We start from the raw sequence: 27,640 nt of genomic DNA, 5'->3' as shown, positions 1-27,640 counted from the left end.
GGGAGACAGGACGGACAGCTGATCGTCCTCGCAGTGGAAGACCACGTGTAACAACACCTGCACAGGATCGGTACATCCGAACATCACACCTGTGGGACAGGTACAGGGTGGCAACAACAACTGCCCGAGTTACACCTGGAACGCACAATCTCTCCATCAGTGCTCAGACTGTCCGCAATAGGCTGAGAGAGGCTGGACTGAGGGCTTGTAGGCCTGTTGTAAGGCAGGTCCTCACCAGATATCACCGGCAACAACGTCACCTATGGGCACAAACCTACCGTCGCTGGACCAGACAGGACTGGCAAAAAGTGCTCTTCACTGACGAGTTGCGGTTTTGTCTCACCAGGGGTGATGGTCGGATTCACGTTTATCATCGAAGGAATGAGCGTTACACTGTACTCTGGAGCGGGATCAATTTGGAGGTGGAGGGTCTGTCATGGTCTGGGGCGGTGTGTCACAGCATCATCGGACTGAGCTTGTTGTCATTGCAGGCAATCTCAATGCTGTGCATTACAGGGAAGACATCCTCCTCCCTCATGTGGTACCCTTCCTGCAGGCTCATCCTGATATGACCCTCCAGCATGACAATGTCACCAGCCATACTGCTCGTTCTGTGCGTGATTTCCTGCAAAACAGGAATGTCAGTGTTCTGCCATGGCCAGCGAAGAGCCCGGATCTCAATCCCATTGAGCACGTCTGGGACCTGTTGGATTGGAGGTGAGGACTAGGGCCATACCCCCCAGAAATGTCCGGGAACTTGCAGGTGCCTTCGTGGAAGAGTGGGGTAATATCTCACAGCAAGAGCTGGCAAATCTGGTGCAGTCCATGGGGAGGAGATGCACTGCAATTTTTTTTTTTTTTTACTTAATGCAGCTGGTGGCCACACCAGATACTGACTGTTACTTTTGATTTTGACACCCCTTTGTTCAGGGACACATTACTCCATTTATTTTAGTCACATGTCTGTGGAACTTGTTCAGTTTATGTCTCAGTTGTTGAATCTTATGTTCATACAAATATTTACACGTTAAATTTGCTGAAAATAAACAGTTGACAGTGAGAGAACGTTTACTTTTTTGCTGAGTTTACAATACAAATACACAGTAATCAAAAATCTAAACAAGAAATCAAGAACTGACAGAACGAGTCCAATTAACAATCCAGGGTTCGATATATTAGTGAGCCTGTGTCAGAATTCATAATACAAATACGTGGTGTATACAGACACGCCAATTTAATTCCACACAATTATGCAAATTAACCTATAGACCAATAAGCAAGACCGGTCAAATGTATTTTTGGCAGCTAACTGATTAAATGGTTTACCATTATCATCCCTAGTAGAAATGCAGGAAATTAGCTTTAGATGCCCCCCAAAAATGGGAGGATCCCCAGACCCCCTCCAAGTTGTCCTCCCCACTTCTAAAAACAAAGTTGCACCCCTGGGTACATGCAGTAATTAAATCAGAGCCAGACTAACCTCAGCACAGTGGTGGAAAAAGTAGTCCTATAGCCATACTTCATTTTTTTATTTATTAAAAAAGTCAAGCTACAGTAACTTAATAGAAAATGACAAGTAAAATTGTCATCCAGTAAAATACTACTTGAGCAAAAGTATCTGGTTATAAATGTACTCGAGTACCGTTGTGGATAAAATACTAAATTGTCATACTAGAGTAAAAGTAAATGCTATACATCAAATTCCTTATATTAAGCAAACAAGACAGCACCATTTTTTAAAAATTGTATTTATTTACGGACAGCCAGGGCATACTCCATTACTCAGACATCATGTACAAACAGTATTTGTGTTTAGTGAGTCCACCAGATCAGAGACGTGACAACTCATTATATTGACAGGGGTGTGAATTGGACAATATTGTTGTCCTTCCAAAGCATTAAAAATGTAGCTTTTGGGTGTCAGGGAAAATGGGGGGTAAAAAGTATATTTTCTTTACAAATGTAGTGGAATAAAAGTTGTCAAAAATACAAATAGTAAAGTACATATACCCCCAAAAACAACTAAAGTAGTACTTCAAAGCATTTTTACTTAGTTACTTTACACCACTGCCTCAGCGAAAGTTGGTGCAGGTTTGGTCAGTAGCTGGGGCATGTTCCCCACCAGAAGCCAGGGTGTAGGGACTGACCAGTGGAGAAGTAGCCTACCTGTACACCTCATAGAAGACCAGACCAAACAGCAAGGCTGGGCCCACACTCCAGCCTTACAACCTTCATACCTTTGTGTAGTATAGTTGTGATATTGCAATAACTAGACTTTTAGTAGTTATCATGAGCATTTATTCAGTCCACCTATTCATAAGCGTACATTCTTACTTGCATCCTTCCTTTCCTATCTCTGTCCCCTACTGTTCTGGTTTACCTGAGACTAACAGGAAAAGTTATACCGGACTGCATACATTACTGCTACTGCCTTTCACATTGTCCGTCCAACACAAAGGCTATGGGCTAGGCAAAGGAGGGAGAGCCCAAACCCAATGCAAAGTGGACTGCTGTGACAGCATTTCTAGGAAAATGTTCACCGGGGTGACAACCACTACCATTATGTAATAACTGAAATCTGTAACGTTTAGAATCAACAGAATGTATGAATCAATAACACTACAGTGACATTGTATGCAATACATGCCAATACCAGTGTCCTGCTGATTAAACCCATTTTCTAGTAGAGCAGCTGCAGTTATGTAAATCATTACCGAAGATGATCGTGAAAAATCATACTGTACTGCATTGTACGTAGAGCGACAACAATTTGCTGTCCCGATCGGCTATTTAAATTTTTTTTTTAAAATAAGGCAGAGGTTTCCAGGACAGATTAAGAATCTCTATTAAAAATTATTTTAAATATTTAACCTTTATTTAACTAGGCAAGTCAGTTAAGAACAAATTCTTATTTACAATGACGGCCTACACCGGCCAAACTCAGACGACGCTGGGCCAATTGTGCGCACAATCACGGCCGGTTGTGATACAGCCTGGATTAAGTTTAATCTGTCTGGGAAACTGGCCAAAATTGTCTGCAGTCAACAAATAGTCACCAAAAACAAAGTGTTGTTTGTGTTTAAAGTATTTTGGGGGGGTCTTTGTTATTTAAAATGTTTCCACTTACTAAAGGTATTTTTGGCACTACATCCAGTGCCTACTTTTTCCACATTTTGTTGTTACAACCTACATTTGAAATTGAGATTTTCTTGTCACTGGCCTACACACACACACGCACAAAATACCCCATAAGACCAGGGAGGTTTACCAACGCCTCACAAAGGGCACCTATTGGTAGATGGGTAAAAGTAAAAAAAAAAAAAAAGACATTGCCATGCTCAAAGGGATAGTCAAAGTTATTAATTACACTTTAGATGGTGTATTAATACACCCAGTCACTACAAAAATACAGGCACCTTTCCTAACTCCGGAGAGGAAGGAACCCGCTCAGGGATTTCAACATGAGGCCAATGGTGACTTTAAAACAGTTTCAGAATTTAATGGATGTGGTAGGAGAAAACTGAGGATAGATCCAACAACATTGTAGTTACTCCACAATACTAACCTAATTGACAGTGTAAAGAATTAAGCCTGTACAGAATTAAATTATTCCAAAACATGCATCCTGTTTGCAACAAGGCACTAAAGTAATACTGCTCAAAAAATGTGGCTAAGCAATTAACTTTTGGTCCTGAAAACAAAATGCTATGTTTGGGGCAAATCCAATACATTAGAGTAACACTCTCCAAATTTTCAAGCAAAGTGGTGGCAGCATCATGTTATGGGTATGCTTGTAATCATTAAGGACTGGGGAGTTTTTCGGCTAGTCATCAGCACTAAGAAACAGAACGGAACTAAGCTAAGATGAATTAACCTTTCAGCAGGACAATAACCCAAAACACAAGGCCAAATCTACACTGGAGTTGCTTACCAAGACGACAGTGAATGTTCCTGAGTGGCCGAGTTACAGTTTTGACATAAATCTACGGCAAGACCTGAAAACGGTTGTCTAGCAGTGATCAACAACCAATTTGACAGAACTTGAGGATTTGTTTTTAACAATAATGGGCAAATGTTACACAATCCAGGTGTGGAAAGCTCTTAGACTTACCCAGAAAGACTAAGCTGTAATCGCTGCCAAAGGTGCTTCTACAAAGTATTGAGTCAGGGGTGTGAATACTTAAGTAAATTCGATGCATGCATTTCATTTTCTATAAAATGTGCAAAATATTTCTACAAACATGTTTTCACCTTGTCATTATGAGGTATTGTGTGTAGATAACAATTGAATCCATTTTCAATTCAGGCTGTAAGAACAAAATGTGGAATAAATCCGTGGGTATGAATACTTTCTAAAGGCACTGTAACTATCAGGGGTGGGCATGATATATATATATATATATATTTTTACAAATATCTATTCAAAGCTTTTATCCTTAAGCAAGCAAAGTATGAATACAGCAAAAAAAATTACCTACTTCCTTTACACAATAAAAGAAACACTTTTTGGACCCCTTCAAAAATTGGGGTATTAAAATATTTGACATTTGTATCACAAATCAATGTAAGGAGACCAACAAAAACGTAAAAACTGTACAAAAATGATAAAATTCATTTAAAAAGTATTGTGACCAAATGATGCAAATTTCGATTATATCGTTTTTGTTTTGTCATGGTGAAGGACCATAAAACCTAATTGAATGAATATGCTATTGGAGCAGAGTTTAGAATTCAACGTTCATTTCTTCTGTTGGATGTAATTGAGGTTGACATGTCGTCGTCCGTGGGGGAGGAGTGGGAAATGCTGACTGGGGTGCACCACAGAACCTGGGGCGGAGCCAAGACAAACAAGGAAGTAAAGTTAACTGCTGTAGGGGAATTTTTCTAAGATTGAAGGGGTAAATTATTTAGATTACATTTAGTAAAAAAAAGTATACTATATGAGAGGTGACATCCTAGCAGTACATCTCTTGACCCTGTGTCCGTCTCTCTCTCGCTCTCTCCTCTCGCTTTCTGAGCCTCTTACTTTGGGAAATGACGGGCTTGCTGGGTTGAGGGTAGCACCCGTTGCCCTGCTGGATGAATTTCTGTGGCATGCGGTAGGGCCAGGACGGGGACTGGGAGTAGTGGGCTGCGTTGCTGTGCTCCCAATTTCTAGAGCCCTGCTGACTCACACCCCCCAACTGGGTCTGGTAGCCCGGATCTGCGGGGGGAAAGGAACGGAGAGGTCTTCAAATTCGGTATCATTGGAATTTAAAACAAAAAACTAAGCCAACTACAATAATTTGATAATATTCTTCTGTCCTAGCACCAGTTTTTTGTGAACAGTGAATTAAGTGTGTAGTCAAAACCACTGGTGTCTCTTACCTGACCACACAATCAGCACCGTTAACAGGGAAACAGACAGTTACTGCTAAAGACTCCCAGAACAAGGACAGAATCTGACCACAGTCAGATAAATAAACAAAGAAGTGGACAGACGAGACAGTCAGACCTAACACAAACAGACAGTGCCACCCAGTGTGTACCTGACTTGCCCACAGTGCCATTAGCCACCAGTGCCCCTTGCTGTGCCAGGTGGTTGTGCCAGTGCCCGTCCAGTCCCGGCCCTCCTCCCAAGCCCATGGGCCTCCCCGCCGGCTGGGCGAAGATGATGCTGGGGTCATTGAGGTTCATGAGGCTGCCACCCACCGGAGACCCCCCTGGGCCTGTGTTCCCATTCCCTTGCCCGGGGGCCTGGCACAAGGGGAATTTTAGGCCGGGCGGGGAGGGCCCGTTGGGGCCACTGGAGGTCTGGAGGACGGGGCCATGGATGGGCCAGGAGGTGGAGGGGTGGTGGGGTTGGTGATGGGCCTGGTGCCCCTGGGACAGGTGTGATTGGTGCTGGGACGGCAGTAGCCCCAGAGCAGTGAGAGCTCCAGGGTGGTGGTACTGGCTTGGGTGGGAGGGAGGGAAGCCAAAGAGAGAGAGGGGAACCTGGGGATGTTGGGGCTGCTTGTGGGGTCCCCCTCCAACGGAGGTGGATGTCTTGGAGGAGGAGGGCTGGGGGGAGCTGGAGGATTGGCTGGAACCCTGGGAGAACAGGGTGGGCTGAGGGGAATAGGGCGGAGTCTGGCGGGAATCAGACTGGACAGAGAGACCGAGAGAGCAGAGTTGGAGAGACAGCAAGGGAGCAGGAGGTAGTGGGAAAGACAGAAGAAAAAAAAAAGAAATCAATAAAAATGTATCATACATACATACAAGTATTGATAGATAAAGAAGCTAGCTGCAACAGTACTCAATGCATTACATTTGAACATGGTTAGGGTGGCTAAGGGAGAGAGAGACAATTCCCTGTTGTACTCACACATTCGGAAGGTTGTCTGGTGCGTCCAGGGAGGTCCTGGGGAGGTTGGGGGATGGGGATGGACTGGGAGCTTACCATGGCTCGCACTATGTGGGAAACTGGAGGAAACAGAGAAGCCAACCACCACATACATCACTCTGTCCCACTGCTGCCCTGTGCTGGGCAGTACTAGTAATGACAAAATACAGGCCTTCAATCATGAATTAGTTACTGTATACATAGCTGGTAAATACTCTTGCTGTGATCCACTAGCTCAGATAATAAATAAATAAAAAACATTGTGGACCACTCAAATAAAGTTCAGCTTCTAAAAACAATCATAGTCAAACTTGGTACAGTATTTTCTTTGGTATCAGTTAATATACATTACATCTGTACACAAAGTAGTGTAAATAAAAGAACATTGAGGTGTACCTGGTCCCCCTGCGGCTTTCTGTCTAAGGTGGCGGTACTCTGGGCAGTCCCGCCGTACATGACCAATTTCACCACACTGGAAACAGCGACGCTCCCGTGGCTCATGATCGTCTCCATCCTTGACATCATCCTCTTTTTCGTTCTCCTTCTTCTTCATCCCCCTTTTTGGACAAAAGACATACACAAGCACAGAAACGGAGGATTAGTTCAATCAAACATGGAGCCACCACCCAACATAGTATATATTATTTGAACCTGTGTCTGTTGCAATAGAACCAACAGACAAAAATGCAAACCGGTGACACCTGGCACTGCAAGCAGGCTAAAGCAAATGCTCAAAGTATTGAAAATGTTTTAAATAGTATTTCAACCCAGGTCTGCGCACACACACACGTTCCAAAAAAAACTCACTGATGTTCTCTCCCTGTGTACCTGCGTCTTTTGGGGCAGTCCTTCATGTAATGGCCGATCTTGCCACAGATCCGACAGCACCTGTCGTTAGGTGCCAGCTCCCCGTCCGTGAGCACCTTGGAGTCAAAGAAGTAGTTCTGTACCACAGAAGAAAACATTGTTAGACATGAGAACAGATCTTCCTTAGACAAATGGAATCATTTGATATGTGTTCATAAATGCAACTCAGCGTCAGGGCAACAATGCCCATACTTATAACGTGTTTCAGAGTGCCGATCTTGGATCAGATCCCACTCTTATTCATTATCATTTAAAAAGGCAAAAATGAACCTATACCAGCACTCATACTCTAACACTCTGTTAATACAGTCCTATATCTAATGTGTATCATACCGCCTCTATGCCAGGCTGGGGGTAGAAGGGAGTACCAAACAGCTTCCTGCCGTTGATAAATGCCTTCATGATGAAGTTAGTCACTGAGGAGAGAGAGAGGGGGTGTGTTAGGGACCATGATCACTGAAATACTAGACAACACAGAATTGGCCTCCTAAGGATTACTTTAGGAGACATAGTTCACTTACTTTTGCGAGAAACTCCAGCACCAAGATTGTGATTCAAGTCAAAGGGATCTAAGGAAAACAAAAAGTCAGTCATAGGTGATCAAATTGGTCCTTTAATCATCACAACCATGTGACTGAGAAGGATAGTTTCACTACCTTCGATGGCGATGCACTTGGAGGTCCACTGCTTCTCGAAGGTGGTGATTCGTTTCCTCTGGCGGATGCTGATGACGTGCTCCTTAAAGTCAAACTCCTCAGTGTAGAACCTGAGCAGGCCCAGCCACAGCTCCCCCACAGTCTCACGGTTCTGCGGAAGGTCTGGCAGACGCTGACGCTACGGGGGACGTCAACAGATAGTGAGCTTTATAATATTCAGAACTTTTAGAGAACGCTTTTGACTACAACGACTAGTAAGCAAAAAAATAAAATAAATTCTTATTCAAAGTCATAATTTAGGAAAAGCAGGCATGTAGGATGTTACATTCAGTAGTGCTGATGACCAAACAACTCACCAGTTCCTCAATGTCATCAAAGAAGAAGGCATTCCAACCATCCACTATCCTCTGTGGTACAGAATGTCCATCAAAGACCTAAGGAAAAGATCAACATTGGGTTATTTTCCTTAACTTGTTTTATAATTGATTTTACAAAACGTCTTTCAGCATGTTATGTTGGTGTGGGCTACGTCCATACAGACAAGCTATAACAGTATCCACTTTGGGGTTGTAAAAGGGTTAACCTGTTGGGGCTAGGAGGCAGTATTTGCACGGCCGGATAAAAAACGTACCCGATTTAATCTGGTTACTACTCTTGCCCAGAAACGAGAATATGCATATAATTAGTAGATTTGGATAGAAAACACTCTAAAGTTTCTAAAACTGTTTGAACTCATATGGCAGGCCAAAACCTGAGAAGATTCCATACAGGAAGGGCCCTGTCTGACAATTTGTTGTCCTTCTGTTGCATCTCTATCGAAAATACAGCATCTGTGCTGTAACGTGACACTTTCTAAGGCTCCCATTGGCTCTCTAAAGCCGCCAGAAAGTGGAATGGGGTGTCTGCTGTCTCTGGGCAAAGTACAGCAGCAGAGTTTGTGAGTGGTCAGCCTGGGGACAGTGAGACTGAGAAGCGCGTTCACGAGAATCCTCAATTTTTTTCTTTCAGCTTTTGAATGAATACAACGTTGCCCGGTCGGAATATTATCGCTATTTTACGAGAAAAATAGCATAACAATTTATTTTAAACAGCGTTTGACATGCTTCTAAGTACGGTAATGGAATATTTTGAATTTTTTTGTCACGAAATGCGCTAGCGCGTCACCCTTCGGATAGTGACCTGAACGCACGAACAAAACAGAGCTATTTGAATACAACTATGGATTATTTGGAACCAAAACAACATTTGTTGTTGAAGTAGAAGTCCTGGGAGTGCATTCTGATGAAGAACAGCAAAGGTAATCCAATTTCTCTAATAGTAATTCTGAGTTTAGTGATCCCCAAACTTGGTGGGTGTCAAAATAGCTAGCCGTGATGGCCGAGCTATGTACTCAGAATATTGCAAAATGTGCTTTCGCTGAAAAGCTATTTTAAAATTTGACACCGCGATTGCATAAAGGAGTTCTGTATCTAATTATTAAAATAATTGTTATGCATTTTGTGAACGTTTATCATGAGAAATTTAGTAAATCCACCGGAAGTTTTCGGTGGGTATGCTAGTTCTGAACATCACATGCTAATGTAAAAAGCTGTTTTTTGATATAAAAATGAACTTGATTGAACAAAACATGCATGTATTGTATAACATAATGTCCTAGGAGTGTCATCTGATGAAGATCAAAGGTTAGTGCTGCATTTAGCTGTGGTTTTGGTTTTTGTGACATATATGCTTGCTTTGCAAATGGCTGTGTGATTATTTTTGGCAGGGTACTCTCCTGACATAATCTAATGTTTTGCTTTCGCTGTAAAGCCTTTTTGAAATCGGACAATGTGGTTAGATTAACGAGAGTTGTCTTTAAAATGGTGTAAAATAGTCAAATGTTTGAGAAATTGAAGTTATATCATTTGAGGTATTTGTATTTCGCGCCACGCGATTCCACTGGCTGTTGACTAGGGTGGGACGCTTGCCCATAGAAGTTAACTTCCTGGGGCTATGTGGGACGCTAGCGTGCCACCCGTGGTGCACCCTATCAACAGCAGGTGCATTTCAAGAGCGGCAAATTTGAAACAAAATAAATGTCAAAATTCAAATTTTTCAAACATACAACTATCTTACACCCTTTTAAAGATAAACATCTCCTTAATCTAACCACGTTGTCCGATTTCAAAAAGGTTTTACGGCGAAAGCATAAAGTTAGATTATGTTAGGAGAGTACATTGACAATAGCTGTGTGTAATGTTTTGTCAATTCAAAGACAGGCGTCACCAAAACCATAAAACCAGCTAAAATGATGCACTAACCTTTAACAATCTCCATCAGATGACACTCCTAGGACATTATGTTAGACAATACATGCATTTTTAGTTCTATCAAGTTCATATTTATATCCAAAAACAGCGGTTTACTATGGCGTTGATGTTCAGGAAATCGTTTCCCTCCAATAACCGGCAGTCAAGTCAGCACCACAAATTAAATAATTAAAATTAGAAAACATTGGTAAAATATTATATTGTCATTTAAAGAATTATAGATTTACATCTCTTGAACGCAATCAACTTGCCAGATTTAAAAATAACCTTACTGGGAAATCACACTTTGCAAACGGCCATGTTGGAGAGATCTAAAATCGAAAATACTATGTAAATAATCCATTACCTTTGATTCTCTTCATCAGATGTCACTTCCAGGAATCCCAGGTCCATAACGAATGTAGTTTTGTTCAAAAAAGCTCATCATTTATGTCCAAAAAGCTCCGTGTTGTTAGCACATGATCTAAGCCAGCCGGACTTCTCGTCATGAACGAGGGGAAAAAATATATTTACGTTCGTTCAAACATGTCAAACGTTGTATAGCATAAATCATTAGTGCCTTTTTTAACCAGAACATGAATAATATTCAAGGTGGACGAATGCATTCTCTTTTATAACGTATTGGAACGAGGGTACCCAACATGAACTCGCGCGCCAGAGTCTAATCGGCCATCACCGTTCCAAGGCTCTTGTTCGGTCAGATCTCACAGTAAAAGACTCAAAACACTTTGTAAAGGCTGGTGACATCTAGTGGAAGCAATAGGAAGTGCCAAAACATTAATCAACCCCTGTGTGTTTCAATGGCATAGGCTTAAAGGTAATTCAACACATCAGGTATCCACTTCCTGTCAGAAAATGTCTCAGGGTTTTGCCTGCCAAATGAGTTCTGTTATACTCACAGACACCATTCAAACAGTTTTAGAAACTTTAGGGTGTTTTCTATCCATATATAATAAGTATATGCATATTCTAGTTACTGGGTAGGATTAGTAACCAGATTAAATCGGGTACGTTTTTTTATCCAGCCGTGAAAATACCGCCCCCTAGCCCCAACAGGTTAACAGAGGGTAAGTGAACAGTACCTCTTGGAGAACAGGGATGACGGGGGGCTGTCTCTGCTGCAGGAAGTAGAGCACCATGAGGATGTAGGCGTAGGATGACAGACTTCCTCTGGACGCGTCACCTATGTCACAGCGCTTCGCAAACACCTTCATGGTGTATCCCAGGAACTGCACGCGAGGGTCTAGGGCAGCGTAGGTCGCCAGCATTCTGGTGTTGTGTTGAGCCTGGAAGAGAGGACAGATGCCAATGAATCCATGCAGATGCATGCATTTAATTGCTTAAGCTAGTAAGCAATTAAGTAGATAATAGCAACTTAGCTTGAGTTACAAAAGGACCTGTTAGCCAGTGACTGACCTTACCAGTCCGTTTACTCACCAGAGTGTTGTAGAGGCTTATGTCTGCCTCCAGTCCGCTCTGTCTGTGTTCAAACTTCACAATAGGCACTTTGGCTGTTGTGATAGGCAGGATGTTCCTCAGACCTGACATGGGAAAACACAGGTTAATCAATCACCAAGTCACAAAATATGACTGTCTACTCTGTACTCATAGCAAGCAGTCAAACCTTGCATTCTGAAAGGAGTCAATGTAATGTGCTGTGGAAGAACTGGTCTCTTACCTGTGTGTTTCTTTAGCACCTTGGCTAGGCCTTCGATGATCTCTTTGCAGTTCAACTTCTGTTAGTAGAGGTAGACATATTTACATCTCAGAATGACTAGGGAGATGAGATCAGACAAAGAACTGAAGGCTTAGTTTAAAATGTCAAAATGGGTGATCGGTCCAGTGAGTCCATATACCTCTGCTGTATCATGGCCCTCCAGGGTCATACAGATGTCCAGGTCGCTGTCGCGGAAACCAAAGCCGTTCTTGGAGGAGCCAAACAAACACAGCTGGGCATTGTCTGTAGAATGATATCATACAGTGAGGGGAAAAAAGTATTTGATCCCCTGCTGATTTTGTACATTTGCCCACTGACAAAGAAATGATCAGTCTATAATTTTAATGGTAGGTTTATTTGAACAGTGAGAGACAGAATAACAACAACAAAAAATCCTGAAAAACGCATGTCAAACATGTTAGAAATTGATTTGCATTTTAATGAGGGAAATAAGTATTTGACCCCTCTGCAAAACATGACTTACTACTTGGTGGCAAAACCCTTGTTGGCAATCACAGAGGTCGGACGTTTCTTGTAGTTGGCCACCAGGTTTGCACACATCTCAGGAGGGATTTTGTCCCACTCCTCTTTGCAGATCTTCTCCAAGTCATTAAGGTTTCAAGGCTGACGTTTGGCAACTCGAACCTTCAGCTCCCTCCACAGATTTGCTATGGGATTAAGGTCTGGAGACTGGCTAGTCCACTCCAGGACCTTAATGTGCTTCTTCTTGAGCCACTCCTTTGTTGCCTTGGCCGTGTGTTTTGGGTCATTGTCATGCTGTAATCCCGATCCACGACCCATTTTCAATGCCCTGGCTGAGGGAAGGAGGTTCTCACCCAAGATTTGACGGTACATGGCCCCGTCCATCGTCCCTTTGATGCGGTGAAGTTGTCCTGTCCCCTTAGCAGAAAAACACCCCCAAAGCATAATGTTTCCACCTCAATGTTTGACGGTGGGGATGGTGTTCTTGGGGTCATAGGCAGCATTCCTCCTCCTCCAAACACGGCGAGTTGAGTTGATGCCAAAGAGCTCCATTTTGGTCTCATCTGACCACAACTCTTTCACCCAGTTGTCCTCAATCATTCAGACGTTAATTTGCAAACTTCAGACGGGCATGTATATGTGCTTTCTTGAGCAGGGGGACCTTGCGGGCACTGCAGGATTTCAGTCCTTCATGGCAATTGTTGTCTTGGTGACTATGGTCACCAGTACAAAAAAATAAATAAACAACAAAAAATAAATTAAAAAAATTATAAAAATAACATTTAAAAAAATGCATGAAATGAAATGTATGCATTCACTACTGTAAGTCGCTCTGGATAAGAGAGTCTGCTAAATGACTAAAATAATAAATAAAATAAATATGGTCCCAGCTGCCTTGATCATTGACAAGATCCTCCCGCGTAGTTCTGGGCTGATTCCTCACCGTTCTCATGATCATTGCAACTCCATGAGGTGAGATCTTGCATGGAGCCCCAGGCCGAGGGAGATTGACAGTTCTTTTGTGTTTCTTCCATTTGCGAATAATTGCACCAACTGTTGTCACCTTCTCACCAAGCTGCTTGGTGATGGTCTTGTAGCCCATTCCAGCCTTGTGTAGGTCTACAATCTTGTCCCTGACATCCTTGGAGAGCTCTTTGGTCTTGGCCATGGTGGAGAGTTTGGAATCTGATTGATTGATTGCTTCTGTGGACAGGTGTCTTTTATACAGGTAACAAACTAAGATTAGGAGCACTCCCTTTAAGAGAGTGTGCTCCTAATCTCAGCTCGTTACCTGTATAAAAAGACACCTGGGAGCCAGAAATCTTTCTGAATGAGAGGGGTCAAATACTTATTTCCCTCATTAAAATGCAAATCAATTCATAACATTTTTGACATGCGTTTTTCTGGAATTTTTTTTCTTGTTATTTTGTCTCTCACTGTTCAAATAAACCTACCATTAAAATTATAGACTGATCATTTCTTTGTCAGTGGGCAAACGTACAAAATCAGCAGGGGATCAAATACTTTTTCCCCCCTCACTGTAGATGTTTTATAATACCACACTGAAGTGGTAACGCTGTATAGGACATTCCGTATTCCTTCACACTACTGTTCTCAGCTGTTACATATGCAACTCAGTTATGTTATCTGTTCGTACCATTGTACTCCTTTTGTATGAACCTCTCCAGACTACCCAGGATCTGCTCTCTCTTCTGCTGCTCTCCAGTGGAAGGGGACAGCTCATCTACAAACACAACAGACATTTAACAAAAAACAGGAAAATGAAAATGATATTTAGTGTGCTTGAGTATTCCTGTGTGTGTAATTTAAGTATATATACTGTTTTTAACAGCGTATGGTTAAAGACACCTATCTTAGCTTCAAGACACCCGTCTTTGCTCCATAATATAGAAGATATGCTCAGACAAAATCTGGACAAAAATCACTCAAACAAACTCCTAAGATGGCAGAAGAATGTTGAACAGCGGATGACTTACGGTAGCAGAGTCTACAAAGGCCATCCAGGATGTCTCTGAAGCGGTCGGTCATGGGGGGCAGCGGTTTGAGCTCGATCTTCTTGAAGTCCTCAGGACACTCGTCCTTCAGATGGCCATCTCTCTTACATGTGCTGCACACGACTGTAGGAGGCTGCAGGGGGGAGAATCAAATAATAAAGAGGATTGACCTGTTGGAAAGCAGAACCTGTGAACATCCAAATGATCAGAAACTCATTAAGATAATACCTGAAAACTATGGTAAAGACCTGCTTTTTAATAAACTTTAAGCCAAATCCATGAGTCAAACTACTACAATTATGGCAAAGGAGTTCTGGAACTTATATAAAGATGTACAAAATGTGCCGTCAAATCAGTTATAGAATTTACATTGTCCATTGGAAAACAAGTTTGATGAGTAAGGTATCACAGGGGTTGTGTGTTACCTTTCCGCCAGTGAAGATCATTCTGTCAAAGATATAGTGCAGGTCCTCTGGTGCAATATGTCCCTGCTTCTCCGACACATGGTTCTCCTCCTCTTCATCCCTATCCAGTAGGCCGTTATGGGTTGAGGCGGAGGAAGGCTCCAGAGTGGTGCCAGGCTCAGCTCCAGCCCCATCCGTTGAAGTGCCCCCACTAAGGACCAAGTCCATAAGCCCGCCATTCAATGCCCTCTCCTCCTCCTCCTGAGCCCGCTCAGCTCGTTCCCCTTCATCACTCTCACCATCCTCCTTCGGACCTGTCTCAGAGCTCTGACTTTTCCCTTCATTCCCATCGCCCTGTCCACCTCCACTCTTCTCAGACCCTTCTTCTCCACCCTTTCTTCCATCTTCCTCCTGTTTCATGCCCCCATGTTTGGTTGTATCCTTGCCTCTCTGGTGCTCCACGGTGTTTCGGTCCTTGCTCTGCGGGCAGGCAAAGTATTTGTAGGCGGTGCGGAAGCGCTCCTGGATGTACTCAAAGACCATCTGACTGTTGAGGCTGCGTGCGACGTTCCTCTTCAGGGCAAACGGATCTGAGAGAAGAGGAAATGGAGGATGACGACTTGAAAGGTGGTAGTGGTGTGTAGAAACTCAGAGAAATCTAAAAATAAGAGGTCCTTCTGACCTTTCCAACCCCAATTTTAACCTATTAATACCTGGTACTTCAGCAGGCTCATTGAGGGAGACAAATAGCAATGACAAAATAGGTAACAAAGGAGGGGAGCTAGTCACACATAAAAATATACTGTGTAGAACAAATCTGATTGATCATTGTATTCTACATGACAGACATGTCAGCTCTATTCAGTACGTTTCTACCTGCAACTTTCTGAACGTTTCACCTCTCCGAATACACCCCCATTCAGCGGTCTCTCCCCTCCCCCTCTCTGTCACTTACCCTCGATGGCCAGCCTGCGTCGGGGCCAGTTCTTCATCTCTCTCGAGAGAAGTTCTTTAAGGCGGATGCTGATGATGTGTTCCTCCAGGGCGAACTCCAGCGTGTAGAACCTCAGCAGCTCCAGCCACAGCTGGCCCAGGGACACACCCTTACCCAGGTCCAGGGATAGACGCGTCTGGGAGGGACAGAGAGAGGGAAATACACTATGTCAGTGACATAGGCTTAGTTCAGGAAGCTCCATGAAAAACATTCTGATTCTTGAAAGCCATAGTAACGGTCACATTGTCTCCTCGTTCACTTCCCTTCATGGATTGTGTACTTGTAAAAGTTGTCATTAAGTGTTACCAATAGACTGGTGTCAGATTTCTCTCGGGCTAGCTCATGAAAAACAATCTAATAAATCCATAAAGGGGGGAGTGAGTAAGTGTACACTTTTTGGGAAAAGTGGAGAAAATTAGAACTCAACCATAGTGTGCTGTTTGCAGAGCCCTGCTTTTGGGACTAAATCCCTCCTCTCCTGGACTACTCACCTTCCCCGCTACATGCCGGTTCTTCACCTCAGGTTTCTTTTGCTCAGGCTTGGCCTTCCGTCCTTCCCCCCTGCCTTCCCCCCGTCCCTCTGTACTGGGGGGTCTGTGCTCCCACCCCACAAATATATCCATCTCTATCCCCGTTAGATGGTACTCGTCCACATGCTTCACATCAAAGCCTTCAATCTGAAACAGAACACAACATAGTTTAGCTATCAACAACAAAAAAGCCAGCAACATGTTATGACTTGTCACTTGAAAGTAATTTATTACCTTCAAATGTGCCTGTCATAATAGCGACCAGTTCTATTAAAATTATCAAATGCGTGACAAAGAGAACGTTGTCCACTCTAGTTATTATATTTCTGTGGTGTCACCTACCCAGTAGCCGAAGTAGACAGGAAGGATGGGCTCCCTGCGTTGTTGGAGGAAGAAGATGACCATGAGAGAGAAGGAGTAGGAGGGGATACCTCCTTCCGCCTGGCAGTCAATGTGGCACAACTAGAGGAACAGAAACAACCAAATATATAATTGTCTCTGGTCAGGGGCTGTTGGTGTCATCAAAACAACTAAAGCTCCAGTATGCAAAGGTATGTCAAGCCATCATATCATTGACTCATTACAAAGAAATCCACACACAAATACAGTAAACTTTAAGAACTGTTGGCATGAAGATGTTTAGGTTAAGTCAGCAAAGGCCTGAACATTGAAAAAGTGTAATTATCAAAAGCACTAGATAGATAGCATTTACATCATATGATGGCATAATATCCATAAAAGAGAATGTCCCCCAGGCCAGCCTTACCTTAGCCCAGAGGCGGAAGGCCAAGACCAGAGGCACCAGTCTGGGTTCCAGTCTAGCCAGGGCAGCCAGGTGGTTGGTAGTGAGGCAGGCTACATCATTACCTGCACTCACCTTGCACAACAACCTACTGTGGAGATACAACACACTCATCAGGGTTGTATTCATTAGGCACCAAACGGAAGAAAACTGACTGAAACAGAGAGGGGCTACCTGAACTTGTCCAATACATTTTTTTTAACTCATTTTTGTTTTCTGTTGCAAAATATTTTGCCATAATGTGCCTAGGAATGAAAACCACCCTGCAACCAGTAACTCAGAGGATATTTCAAACAGTAGTAGCTTGTAAATAGATAAAAGTAGAGCCAATAGAAAGCAGGAGAGTTGACATTCCACTGACCTGTTGACCTCTCTGCAAAACACTACCGGAACTTTGGCGTGAAAGTCAGACTCCACCTCAGAATATTCAGCTGTAAAGAGAAAGGTGAACATTCTTTGACTGCTCCCAAACAAAGAGAACAACATTATCTCCTGGCTGGCTCCCCAACTGACATACTGTAGCTTCTTAAAACGAGGGGTTGTATTAAAACTACCATGCATTAGTTATCAGGTTTTCTACAAAATGTTCTCTTTTCATAACATTCTTAATTCAAGGAGGTTAATATGGACTCTCCAGTCTAACACAGAACTCAGTACAGCTCTACTCCTCCCTGCGGGCTGGAACAAAGAGTGCCACAACACAATCCTCCTTATGCTGAATCTACAGTCACTCTACACTGACAGTGTTTATTCATGCAGGGCGGTTCAAAACTCACTGCTGTTCTTCAGGATTTCCAGTACTAGTATCAGCACATCTGGTTGGGTCATCTGGAGAGACAAAAACAGCATGACATTTGTTAGTCAGGGTCGGCATCAAAGTTGATCATATCAAATTCAATCAAATGTATTCATTAGGGGTGTCAATTTGGTGAACCCGGTTCGGTCCGCACTGTGAACCCGAACGAACGAACATATATATATATATATATATATATATATATATCACATACATACATACATACATATACACACATACACACCTATAGGCTAGTAAATCTGGGCTGAAATAAAACATTTCAGGCTATTCCCGTTAAAACTAAAGCCTATGCACAAGTTGTAATCAAAATTCTGAGGTTGATATAAACCAGGAGGATTCTAATCAAAATTCTGGGGTCGATAAACCAGGAGGATTCTACATCATCGTTTAAAATCTCCAGTTTGGGAACATATTGGCTTCCTAGCCTTTTACAACGGCGATGGATAGAGTATGCCGCCACTGCACAACAAGAATAGCATAGGCAGCTGCCAACACCGTGAACATGTAGACACACTACGCTGACATCACCCCAGAATTCATACCACCGGAGAAACAAGGAAACTGCATTCAAGCAGCCCTTCGCAGCTGATTCTGGCTGGGCCAAATAAATTACAAGAGTGATGTTTATAGTCACGGATGTGATCGTTCTCGGTGGTTAAGAATAGCCGTTTTGGGCCCCTGGTGAAAGTGCTAAAGCCCCGTTATTAACTTTACCCTCTCGCACCCATTTTAGCAAACAGGTAGTACTCTATATACGCAAATTAAAACAAAATTTGTCAATAAATTAGGCAATAAATTCTGTGTTGCATTTACTACAAATGGATGGACCTCCATGGCTAAACAGAGCTACTTAACAGCTACAGCCCATTACCCCCGGAGTGGGAACTGAGAAGTACAGTGCATTCGGAAAGTATTCAGAACACTTGACTTTTTCCTCATTGTTACGTTACAGACATATTCTAAAATGGATTAAATTGTTTTCTTCCTTCAATCAACACACAACACCCCATAAAGACAAAGTAAAAACAGGTTTTACACATTTTTGAAAATGCATTTTTAAAAAAAAACTGAAATATTACCTTTATATAAGTATTCAGACCCTTTACTCAGTACTTTGTTGAAGCACCTTTGGCAGCGATTACAGCCTAGAGTATTTGGGGAGTTTCTCCCATTCTTCTCTGCAGATCCTCTCAAGCTGTCAGGTTGGATGGGGAGTGTCGCTGCACATGTCTTAAGAGATGTTCGATCGGGTTCAAGTACGGGCTCTGGCTGGACCACTCAAGGACATTCAGAGACTTGTCCCGAAGCCACTACTGCGTTGTCTTGGCTGTGTGCTTAGGGTCGTCGCCCATCTGAGGTCCTGAGCAGGTTTTCATCCAGGACCTCTGTACTTTGCTCCGTTCATCGTTCCCTCAATCCTGACTAGTCTCCCAGTCCCTGCCACTGAAAAACATCCCCACAGCATGATGTTGCCACCACCATGCTTCACCATAGGGATGGTGCCAGGTTTCCTCCAGACATGACACTTGGCATTCAGGCCAAAGTTCAATCTTAGTTTCCAGACATCTTGTTTCTCATGGTCTGAGAGTCCTTTAGGTGCCTTTTGGCAAACTCCAAGCAGGCTATCATGTGCCTTTTACTGAGGAGTGGCTTCCGTCTGGCCACTCTACCATAAAAGGCCTGATTGTTGGAGTGCTGCAGAGATGATTGTCCTTCTGGAAGGTTCTCCCATCTCCACAGAGGAACTCTGGAGCTTTCTCAGAGTGACCATCGGGTTCTTGGTCACCTCCCTGACCAAGACCCTTAAACCCGACTGCAACCTTGGTGGTTCCAAACTTCTTCCATTTAAGAATGATTGAGGCCACTGTGTTCTTGGGGACCTTCAATGCTGCAGAAATTTTTTGGTACCCTTCCCCCAGACCTGTGCCTCGACACAATCCTGTCTCAGAGCTCTACGGACAATTATTTTGACCTCATGGCTTGGTTTTTGCTCTGACATGCACTGTCAACTGTGGGACCTTATCTAGACAGGCGTGTGTCTTTCCAAATCATGGCCAATCAATTGAATTTACCACAGGTGGACTTCAATCAAGTTGTAGAAACGTCTCAAGAATGATCAATGGAAACAGGATGCACCTGAGGTCAATTTCGCGGCTCATAGCAAAGGGTCTGAATGCTTATGTAAATAAGGTATCGTTTTTTTATTTTTATAAATTTGCAAAGATTTCTAAAAAACAATTTTCACTTTACCATTATGGGGTAGCGTGTGCAGATGGATTAAAAAAAAAAGCTAAATCAATTTTATAATAAGGCTGTAATGTAAAAAATGTGGAAGTAAATGGGTCTGAATACTTTCCGAATGCACTGTACATGCTACAGACAATCACACAAGTGCGCATACTTTTCTGTTTTTAAGAAAACTTTATAGAATAGGCCTACACAATGTCTGAGCCATGATAACATTGATTTCACGTGCATATTTAACTTCATTTTAGTGTTGTTGTTAATGAGTAATCATGTTTTCATTTAAGAAACTACAAAGTGTTGGTCTTCCTGATTGTGCTTTCAGGCATTATGACTGATGATCATATATGGAATCAGGAATACCAACACTTTGTAGTTTCTTAAATAAACAATCATTTACGACAGTAACTGTTAGAATTAATTTTCACACTGTACCAAAACCGAACCGTGACCCCAAAACCGCAATATACGGAACTATGGGTTTGTTGAACCATTACACCCCTAGTATTCATAAAGCCCTTTTAACATCAGCGGTCACAAAGTGCTTTTACAATGACTCCGGTCTAGACCCCAACGAGCAAGCAGAAGTGGAGGCACATCATATTCATTCCACTGTTAAATGTGTTTTGTTTTACAGTGTCCTGTTTAGAAGTCCTATTATTCACAGGTACTTGGATCCTCTTAACTAATAAGCATACCCAATCAGTTAAATCCTATCCAAGACAATCATGCTGAAGAGCAATCACTGATCATCTGATACAGACTGACATTGAGGTGATGATGTAAACCAAGGCTGTGTCCCAATAGTCTTGAATAGCCTCCTTCCTTTGTTTGCCTATATTGATTACCACTGATGTAACTGTTAACTCCAAATATACGTATTTACACTAACAACAATTTGATGTGAACCCACTTTACATTTATATAGCTTGCATTAGTGGTTAGGTGAGAACACAACAAAGACTTACAGTGGAGGGGTAGGTGACATCAATGTTAATGTCACTTGTCTTGAAGGCAAATCGGGTGAGACAGGAGCCGTAGAGCCGAAGGGAGCAAACTGGATAAGAAACAACACCAAAAGCCATACATTAAACAGCATTATACATGATTCAGATCATATATTCTCCCTACTAGTGTTGTCATGACAACATTTCACTCATCATACGATAGCAGGACAAGTATCACGATACCGTGTAGTATCGCGATACCACTAGGAAAAATGTCAGTGGCCTTAGCGTCCTGTTCACCAGACGCCCGTTCCCTTTTTAAAAATGTTTTGCGGATGTGCTACACAAAAACCAGTCACCGATATTCACACTTCTACTCAATACAACACATTGAATTGAACCTTACTGTTCAGTGTATAATATAATACTGCACAAAATGGCTCATTTGCTCATGTTTTAAAAAGGCCTACCTGTAATTTGGCAGGAGAAATGGGAGGAAGGAATATGACTTAGGGCTGGGCAATATCAAATTAATTTGAAAGTATGTTTTTGCGATATTCCAAATGCCTGTAACGCAGAATCAAGTTTTTTCTTTTTGTGAGCGTTTATGTCCGCTAGTTCTCATTTGGTATTTTTGGTCTCGTTTCTTTTGCTACTTCTGTGCTGTGCACCTTCCCATTTACACCAGAGATTTGTATATAATGACGAGATGCTCATGTCTCCACCCTAACAATGGGAGTAGTTGTCCCAAAGGCGGGAAGGCAGGCAAAAAGCTTAGGTTAAAAATAAGCGCATTTGGCTTATTTTGGACAGATTTTGGCGACAGTGAAACCTCTCGCTTCGCCTTTCTCCCAAGCCCCTCCCCAACCGCTCACAACATACCAAAAAAATTTGACATCACTTCTTCCTCTCTGACAAACGGTTTTAACTCGCTATTTGCATTTGAGGTTTGGTTCAACAGAATCGGGCATATGGACACCGAAACCAATGGAGACATTCTTTTACTGTAATAGAGGAGAAGTTAGCCTTTCTAACCATACCCTGTTTATGTTGACTCCTCGAATTTCGAGCACAACAGACACTATTAAAGTGGATGTACCAATGAACAATCATTCTGAAGAATTAATGCTCAGTTTGTCGCACGCACATTACCGTATCGCTAGCAGCATTTTTGTCAAATACAGATTGTTATACTAGCTGTTTAGGCTTATAAACTTGTGCAATAAGCATAAAACTATTTATATAAGGAATTGGAAACTCGTTCTCATTCTGAGAAATAAGGTAGCCAACTTGATTTCAACATCTGAACTAAGTTGAAAGACTAGCATGCTGTTCAAACAGTAGGAGACGGACAGTTGTGCTCATAACAACAACTGCTTTTCCTTTCAGAGCTTGCGACATTATACCTAGATCTAAGTTGACTAAACTTGAAATATAAATATTAGCTGGCTACTCACTAGCACCTGGGATTGTGCCTGAGACATTGTTTATGAGTCCGGTGTTCATTTTCTTTTATGCCTGTTACATTATTAGTGAATGTGCATTATGCATGGTTCTGGTTAAATGTGTAACAAAAAGGGCATTTTTATAGACAGACCTGAAAGCCAGATCAGTAATTATTGCAACAACAACAAAAAAGCAGATACAACTATTTAGATAAAATATTTAAATTATTAGTGGGTCTTATGGTTGTGGAAGGCATATATTCGGCCTAGGTATAAATTCAGTGTTTTTGACCTTTAAATTGTACAGAAAAAGCTTATTTAGAGAGACATTTTTTATTTTGATATATATCGTGAACAACCCATAACTTTGAAAAAAATAGATGAGTTTTAGGCCATATCGCCCAGCTCTAATATCAATGCATAATGATCTGCATGTCATTGTGGCAGTAGGGGGAAAACACTGCATGAAACCATCTTTACTTTTCAGTTAACCACACACACACACACACACACACACACACACACACACACACACACACACACACACACACACACACACACACACACACACACACACACACACACACACACACACACACACACACACACACACACACACACACCACACACACACACACACACACACTCCCTCTCCCAAAAAAACACACATTGCTTGTTATCAAAACAATAAATTAGTAGCCTGGGATTAGTTTAAAACAGCCTGACATGGTTTGTGAAATTATATCAAAATGCGCGCAAATCAGCGCGGTAATATAGTGTAGGTCATATGTTTGAATGGCTTGGGCTAGACTAGACAGGCCGTTTCCTGTGTTGTAAAGCTGCGAGTATGTCTGTCGGCAAAGCTAGGCAACATTTTTCCTCTCAGCACTCTGAGGCTGCATGACAGTAAAACTTAAAGCCTCAGACTAATGTGCTCTTGGTTCTAACAGGTGATGAAATGATACATTGTATCAACTTTGCTTACATTTGATACATTGGAGCAGTGTAACAACAGATGACTAATCAGGGACTGGATCACCGCTTGACGTCACAGTTAAATTCTACATTAAAAACTTTTGGAGGAATATTTGAGCAGCAGAAATAGATGTGCAGGAAGAGCGGACGTAGAAGTAGTGAAGGCTGGAAGGGGGGGCTGCTGGCTGAGCACAGCTGCCACACGTGACATGCGCATGAAAGTGAAGTGGACATTATTGGACTCGCACATTCAAGGGAAAGACTAGCTGCTGTTGCACAGCTTTCACCCATTTAGACTTTGTAGATCAGAGGCCTAGATGACAGGGAGGAGACAGAAGGATAGGAAGAGTTGGTTACCTGAGAGGTGCTGCTGGATGATCGCCTCCATCCTGTCAACCACTTCCTGTCGCACCAGGAAGTCCTGGTCTGAGATGCCGTGTTGGTTGGCCACCCGGAGGACGGCTGCGTCAACGGCGCCGAGCTGGGCTGGGAAGGGGGCAGGCAGCGCCCGCAGCTCGTTCTCCTCCTGCTTATCCTAAAACAGTTACAGCACAGGGGAGAGGGACAAAGGCTGGGTGAATCCAAATCTCTAATGGCCCTGTCTAATTGACTAGGGAGAATGCTGACAGCATTTGGAGTTTGGGGCGGATACAAAATGGCCGACGTAGGCTTAGGAAGCAGCAACAGGAAAAATAAACAGATACACACATCAATAAGCTCCACCTCAATTAAACATTTCCACTTCTAAAATATCATAAAAATGGAAATAACAGCCTAGGTTTCCCTTTTAAGTTACAATACACATCAGTTATCATTGGAGAACATGATAATTATGACAAATTAAATAAAGTTGCTAACTTTTTCTCTCACCATGATGTTCTTCTTGTGTCTTTTCTCCTTGATGTGTTTGTGTGCCCCCTGTATGTTCTCAATGTGTACAGAACACAGCTTGCATAGATACTGGAAGTTAGGGTATTCAGGAGACTGCTGTAGAGGCAGAGAGAGAGAGAAGTGAAACCAATCACGTGAGACTGATATGATAGTGCCCCACCCCTCTGCCCCGTAGACATGGAAATCTCAACTACGCGTCTTGAGCTGTTGACTATTAGCATTAATACAGTTTTACCTGGTGATAATTCTAATTAACCAATTACAAGTCGGTAAGACTTTAACATTAAATGCACTATGCATTGTGGTTTGAATACTGCAACACAGAATAAAACAATTCATAGAAATCCCATGATGGTAGTGACTGCCCATTACTGCTTATCCCTTAGCCATAATATATTCTGATTACTTTAATAAAAAAAGTCACAATTTGATTAGTTCTTCAAAGTAAATAAGGCCAACTGTTATGACTGCTGAACAGGCTACCAACTATATCAAATCACTTAGATCATGCATTTTCAGGTACACCTCGCCAAGCAACTGCTTTCTATCCCTCTCACGTGTTCTTTTCTCTCTGTGTGTCAACTAGGTCTCCGTGTCTGTTCCACATAGACAAGTAAGCAGGCGTGCAATGGATTATGCTCATTGTAGTTAATTACCCCATTTTCTCTGCTAAACTACGTAAAATATTGGCCTGTTGGAAACTACAACTACCTACCACATTGCACAGTTCGGCTTAATCTGATTTATCTCTACAGAAGCTAGCTCACAGGATAAAACCCAAACGAAATGGAATTCAAATAATTTAACCGATGTTGGTCAATTAGTTGTTTAAAAAAATGTGTTAGTTGTTTAATCGCTCAGCACTATCAGACCGACATCTAACTTGAGACTGAAGTTGCCTTAAAATGTGCAATTGTGTACATAAATTCCAGTAACTGATACAGACAATACATACAGACAACAGTTGACTGATACAAACTGAGGTAACTTATTTTCTCGCCTCACCTTGACCAGTCTGTGTATGTAGTCTCTGTAGAGGCGCTCCTCAGCCTGTCTGAGACCCAGCTTCTGCTCAGAGGTCATGTTTTTACCCTGACCCCGCTCGTTGACCCCTGACCCCACCACAGTGACCTCCAATGCAGGCTGCCCCGTGCCCACCACAGCACCAGCTTTCTCACCTGCAAACACAGACAGGCAGAATATGAAACAGCTGTAGGAAACAAATATTTTGACCAAGAAGAATTTCCATGGCAAAACAACAACAAAAGGTCTCTAACAGAGACATAGTATAGCAGCTAATGGCTCAAACATTAACCTATAGTTATGTAAAGTATAGAATAGCTCACCCGGTGACTTCTCCTTCAATGGACTTGTCTTGGTCTGTAAAGTAAGGCCTTCTTCAGATGAAGTGGCCACCATACCTGTGGCTCCTGTGTCTCTGTCTACACCTACACCAGCCGGGCTGCGTCCTGTAACCAACGAGGGTCTAGCATCACCCCTCTGCTGCTGCAGGCCTTCAAGTCTCACCTTCCCCCTCTCCCCAGAGCTGGTCCTCCCAGTTAGCCTACGAGGCTTCCCTCTCCCTGGGTCCTGAGGGCTGGCAGTGGAGGCTCTGCCTGTACCTGTCCCACAGTTATTGCCTTGGTCCTTATGGTCTTCCCTGGCTGTGGTGATGTTCTCCTTGCTCCGACAGGCAGTGGCAGGCTTGGGACACACTCTCTGGGCTGGAGCCTCTTTCAGGGGCCTGGAGCTGGCAGAGGATGAAGCTTTGGCTCCCTTGGCCTCATTGCGAGAGTGCTTGACTGATTTTAATGGTTTTTTTGATTCCTCCATGCCTCGATCCTGTCCTCTCCCACTCTCTAGCTGCTACTCTGTATTGAGGGTGATCAGGGTCTAGTGAGGCAGCTAGTACAATGAAAACCTGGAGAGATGAAATGCATTCATTGTTGGCATTACCTACATTTACCGTAGAAGAGCAATAGCCTAAACTATTATTGTATACTAAATAGTAATACTATCAAATCATATATGCAATGAAGTCCCAAAGGCCTGATTAAACAAGAGTGCATCTAAGCTAGGAAAATATATGGTTAGTTGGACCAGTTCAGAAAAAAGGTAATAATAATAATATCACTAGCTATGTTTATTGCAAAGACACATTATTACAATATAACAAAGGGCGTAGTTCGTTGGTTACTAACTGCTTTTAGCAACGTGGTGCATTTACATTCACTAGCATTGCTCCCAATAGTACTGGGTTGCACAAAAAGCCAGAAGTTAACAAAATATCTAGTTAAAAGAACGTATTATTAAACAGTTTCCAAAACGTGGGTCTGTTGTAGACCCACTTCGTCTATACTTACCTCATATCAAAATAAAAGTCCTGCACTATTACATGGACGAAAAAGGAATAACTTGTGGGGGACTTTTATATTGACGTGAGGTAAACAGAGAGGAAGTGGGTCTACAATAGTCCCACGTTTGGAAAGTCTGTTTATTAATACATCCCTTTAACTATATATTTTGTTTCAAATTCAGGGTTGTCATAATGTCCAACCAGCACGGTATGTTGAAATTTGTTTTTATATAACTTCTGGCTTCCCGCGGACAGTTTTCTGTGCAACCCAATAGAATTCGGAGCAACGCTAGTGTATGTAAATACACCCCTAGCTGAACAAAACCATGGCTGAAGCACTTGTGTTTATTAAGAAACGAAACCAACCCACATCGCGAAAGGGCCTTCTCGCGCAGCAAGCTTAAATGTATTAAAAACAGCTCGAGACAAATACGTATCGTGCAGCTCGTGCACGGACTTCCTAGCAAGCTAGCAAATGTTTTTGCTAACGACAGCTACATAAATCAAAGTAGGTAATACATGGCTGGCTAGCTAGTTTGCAAACTAGACATATCTCCGCTAGAGGCTTAGCGTTTCTATTGACAATTGTTTTACTAGCTAGGTACTCTATAAAACTGATGCACGACAAAATCGTCAAACGTCTACAAATAATATCCAATACCTTACTGTAATATGCAGGTTTTAGCTCAAAATGCACCTAGACCGTCTTTATCTTTCTGTTCAGTATTTTGTTTTTCTCATCCACGGCCCCGATCAACACAGCAACCATAGACGCCATGTTAATCCCTCCACACTTCGTCTTCTTCCATGAGGTTTAACGGCGG

At 42.5% G+C, this 27,640-nt stretch overlaps 1 protein-coding gene across 4 annotated transcripts; it reads right to left on the bottom strand.

Moving 5' to 3' along the window:
- Nucleotides 1–3,474: 3,474 nt before the first annotated feature.
- Nucleotides 3,475–27,640, bottom strand: LOC106584061 (terminal uridylyltransferase 4). 4 transcript variants are annotated; one of them, XM_014168887.3, is made up of 29 exons: nt 27,483–27,640; nt 25,807–26,381; nt 25,466–25,638; nt 24,428–24,556; nt 23,927–24,104; nt 21,171–21,259; nt 17,918–17,969; nt 17,503–17,572; nt 17,106–17,232; nt 16,682–16,801; nt 16,301–16,486; nt 15,771–15,945; nt 14,837–15,405; nt 14,394–14,544; nt 14,054–14,140; nt 12,053–12,156; nt 11,875–11,932; nt 11,634–11,737; nt 11,279–11,482; nt 8,244–8,321; nt 7,888–8,065; nt 7,753–7,800; nt 7,565–7,647; nt 7,172–7,308; nt 6,761–6,921; nt 6,347–6,444; nt 5,529–6,126; nt 5,027–5,203; nt 3,475–4,827 (listed from the first exon to the last, which is right to left on the bottom strand). In XM_014168887.3, exons 2-29 carry the CDS (start codon nt 26,291–26,293, stop codon nt 4,739–4,741), a joined length of 4,710 nt encoding a protein of 1,569 aa, XP_014024362.3. In that variant the 5' UTR covers nt 26,294–26,381; nt 27,483–27,640; the 3' UTR covers nt 3,475–4,738. The 4 variants fall into 4 exon arrangements, with proteins under 4 accessions (XP_014024362.3, XP_014024361.3, XP_014024365.3 ...); XM_014168886.3 differs by having other exon boundaries at nt 27,478–27,626; XM_014168890.3 differs by having other exon boundaries at nt 7,193–7,308; nt 27,478–27,626.

The sequence above is a fragment of the Salmo salar genome, chromosome 23 (genome assembly GCF_965601325.2).
Source record: "Salmo salar chromosome 23, fSalSal1, whole genome shotgun sequence".
Taxonomy (NCBI): domain Eukaryota; kingdom Metazoa; phylum Chordata; class Actinopteri; order Salmoniformes; family Salmonidae; genus Salmo; species Salmo salar.
Note: the sequence above shows the minus strand (reverse complement) of the source record. Positions and strands in the feature narration are given on the sequence as shown.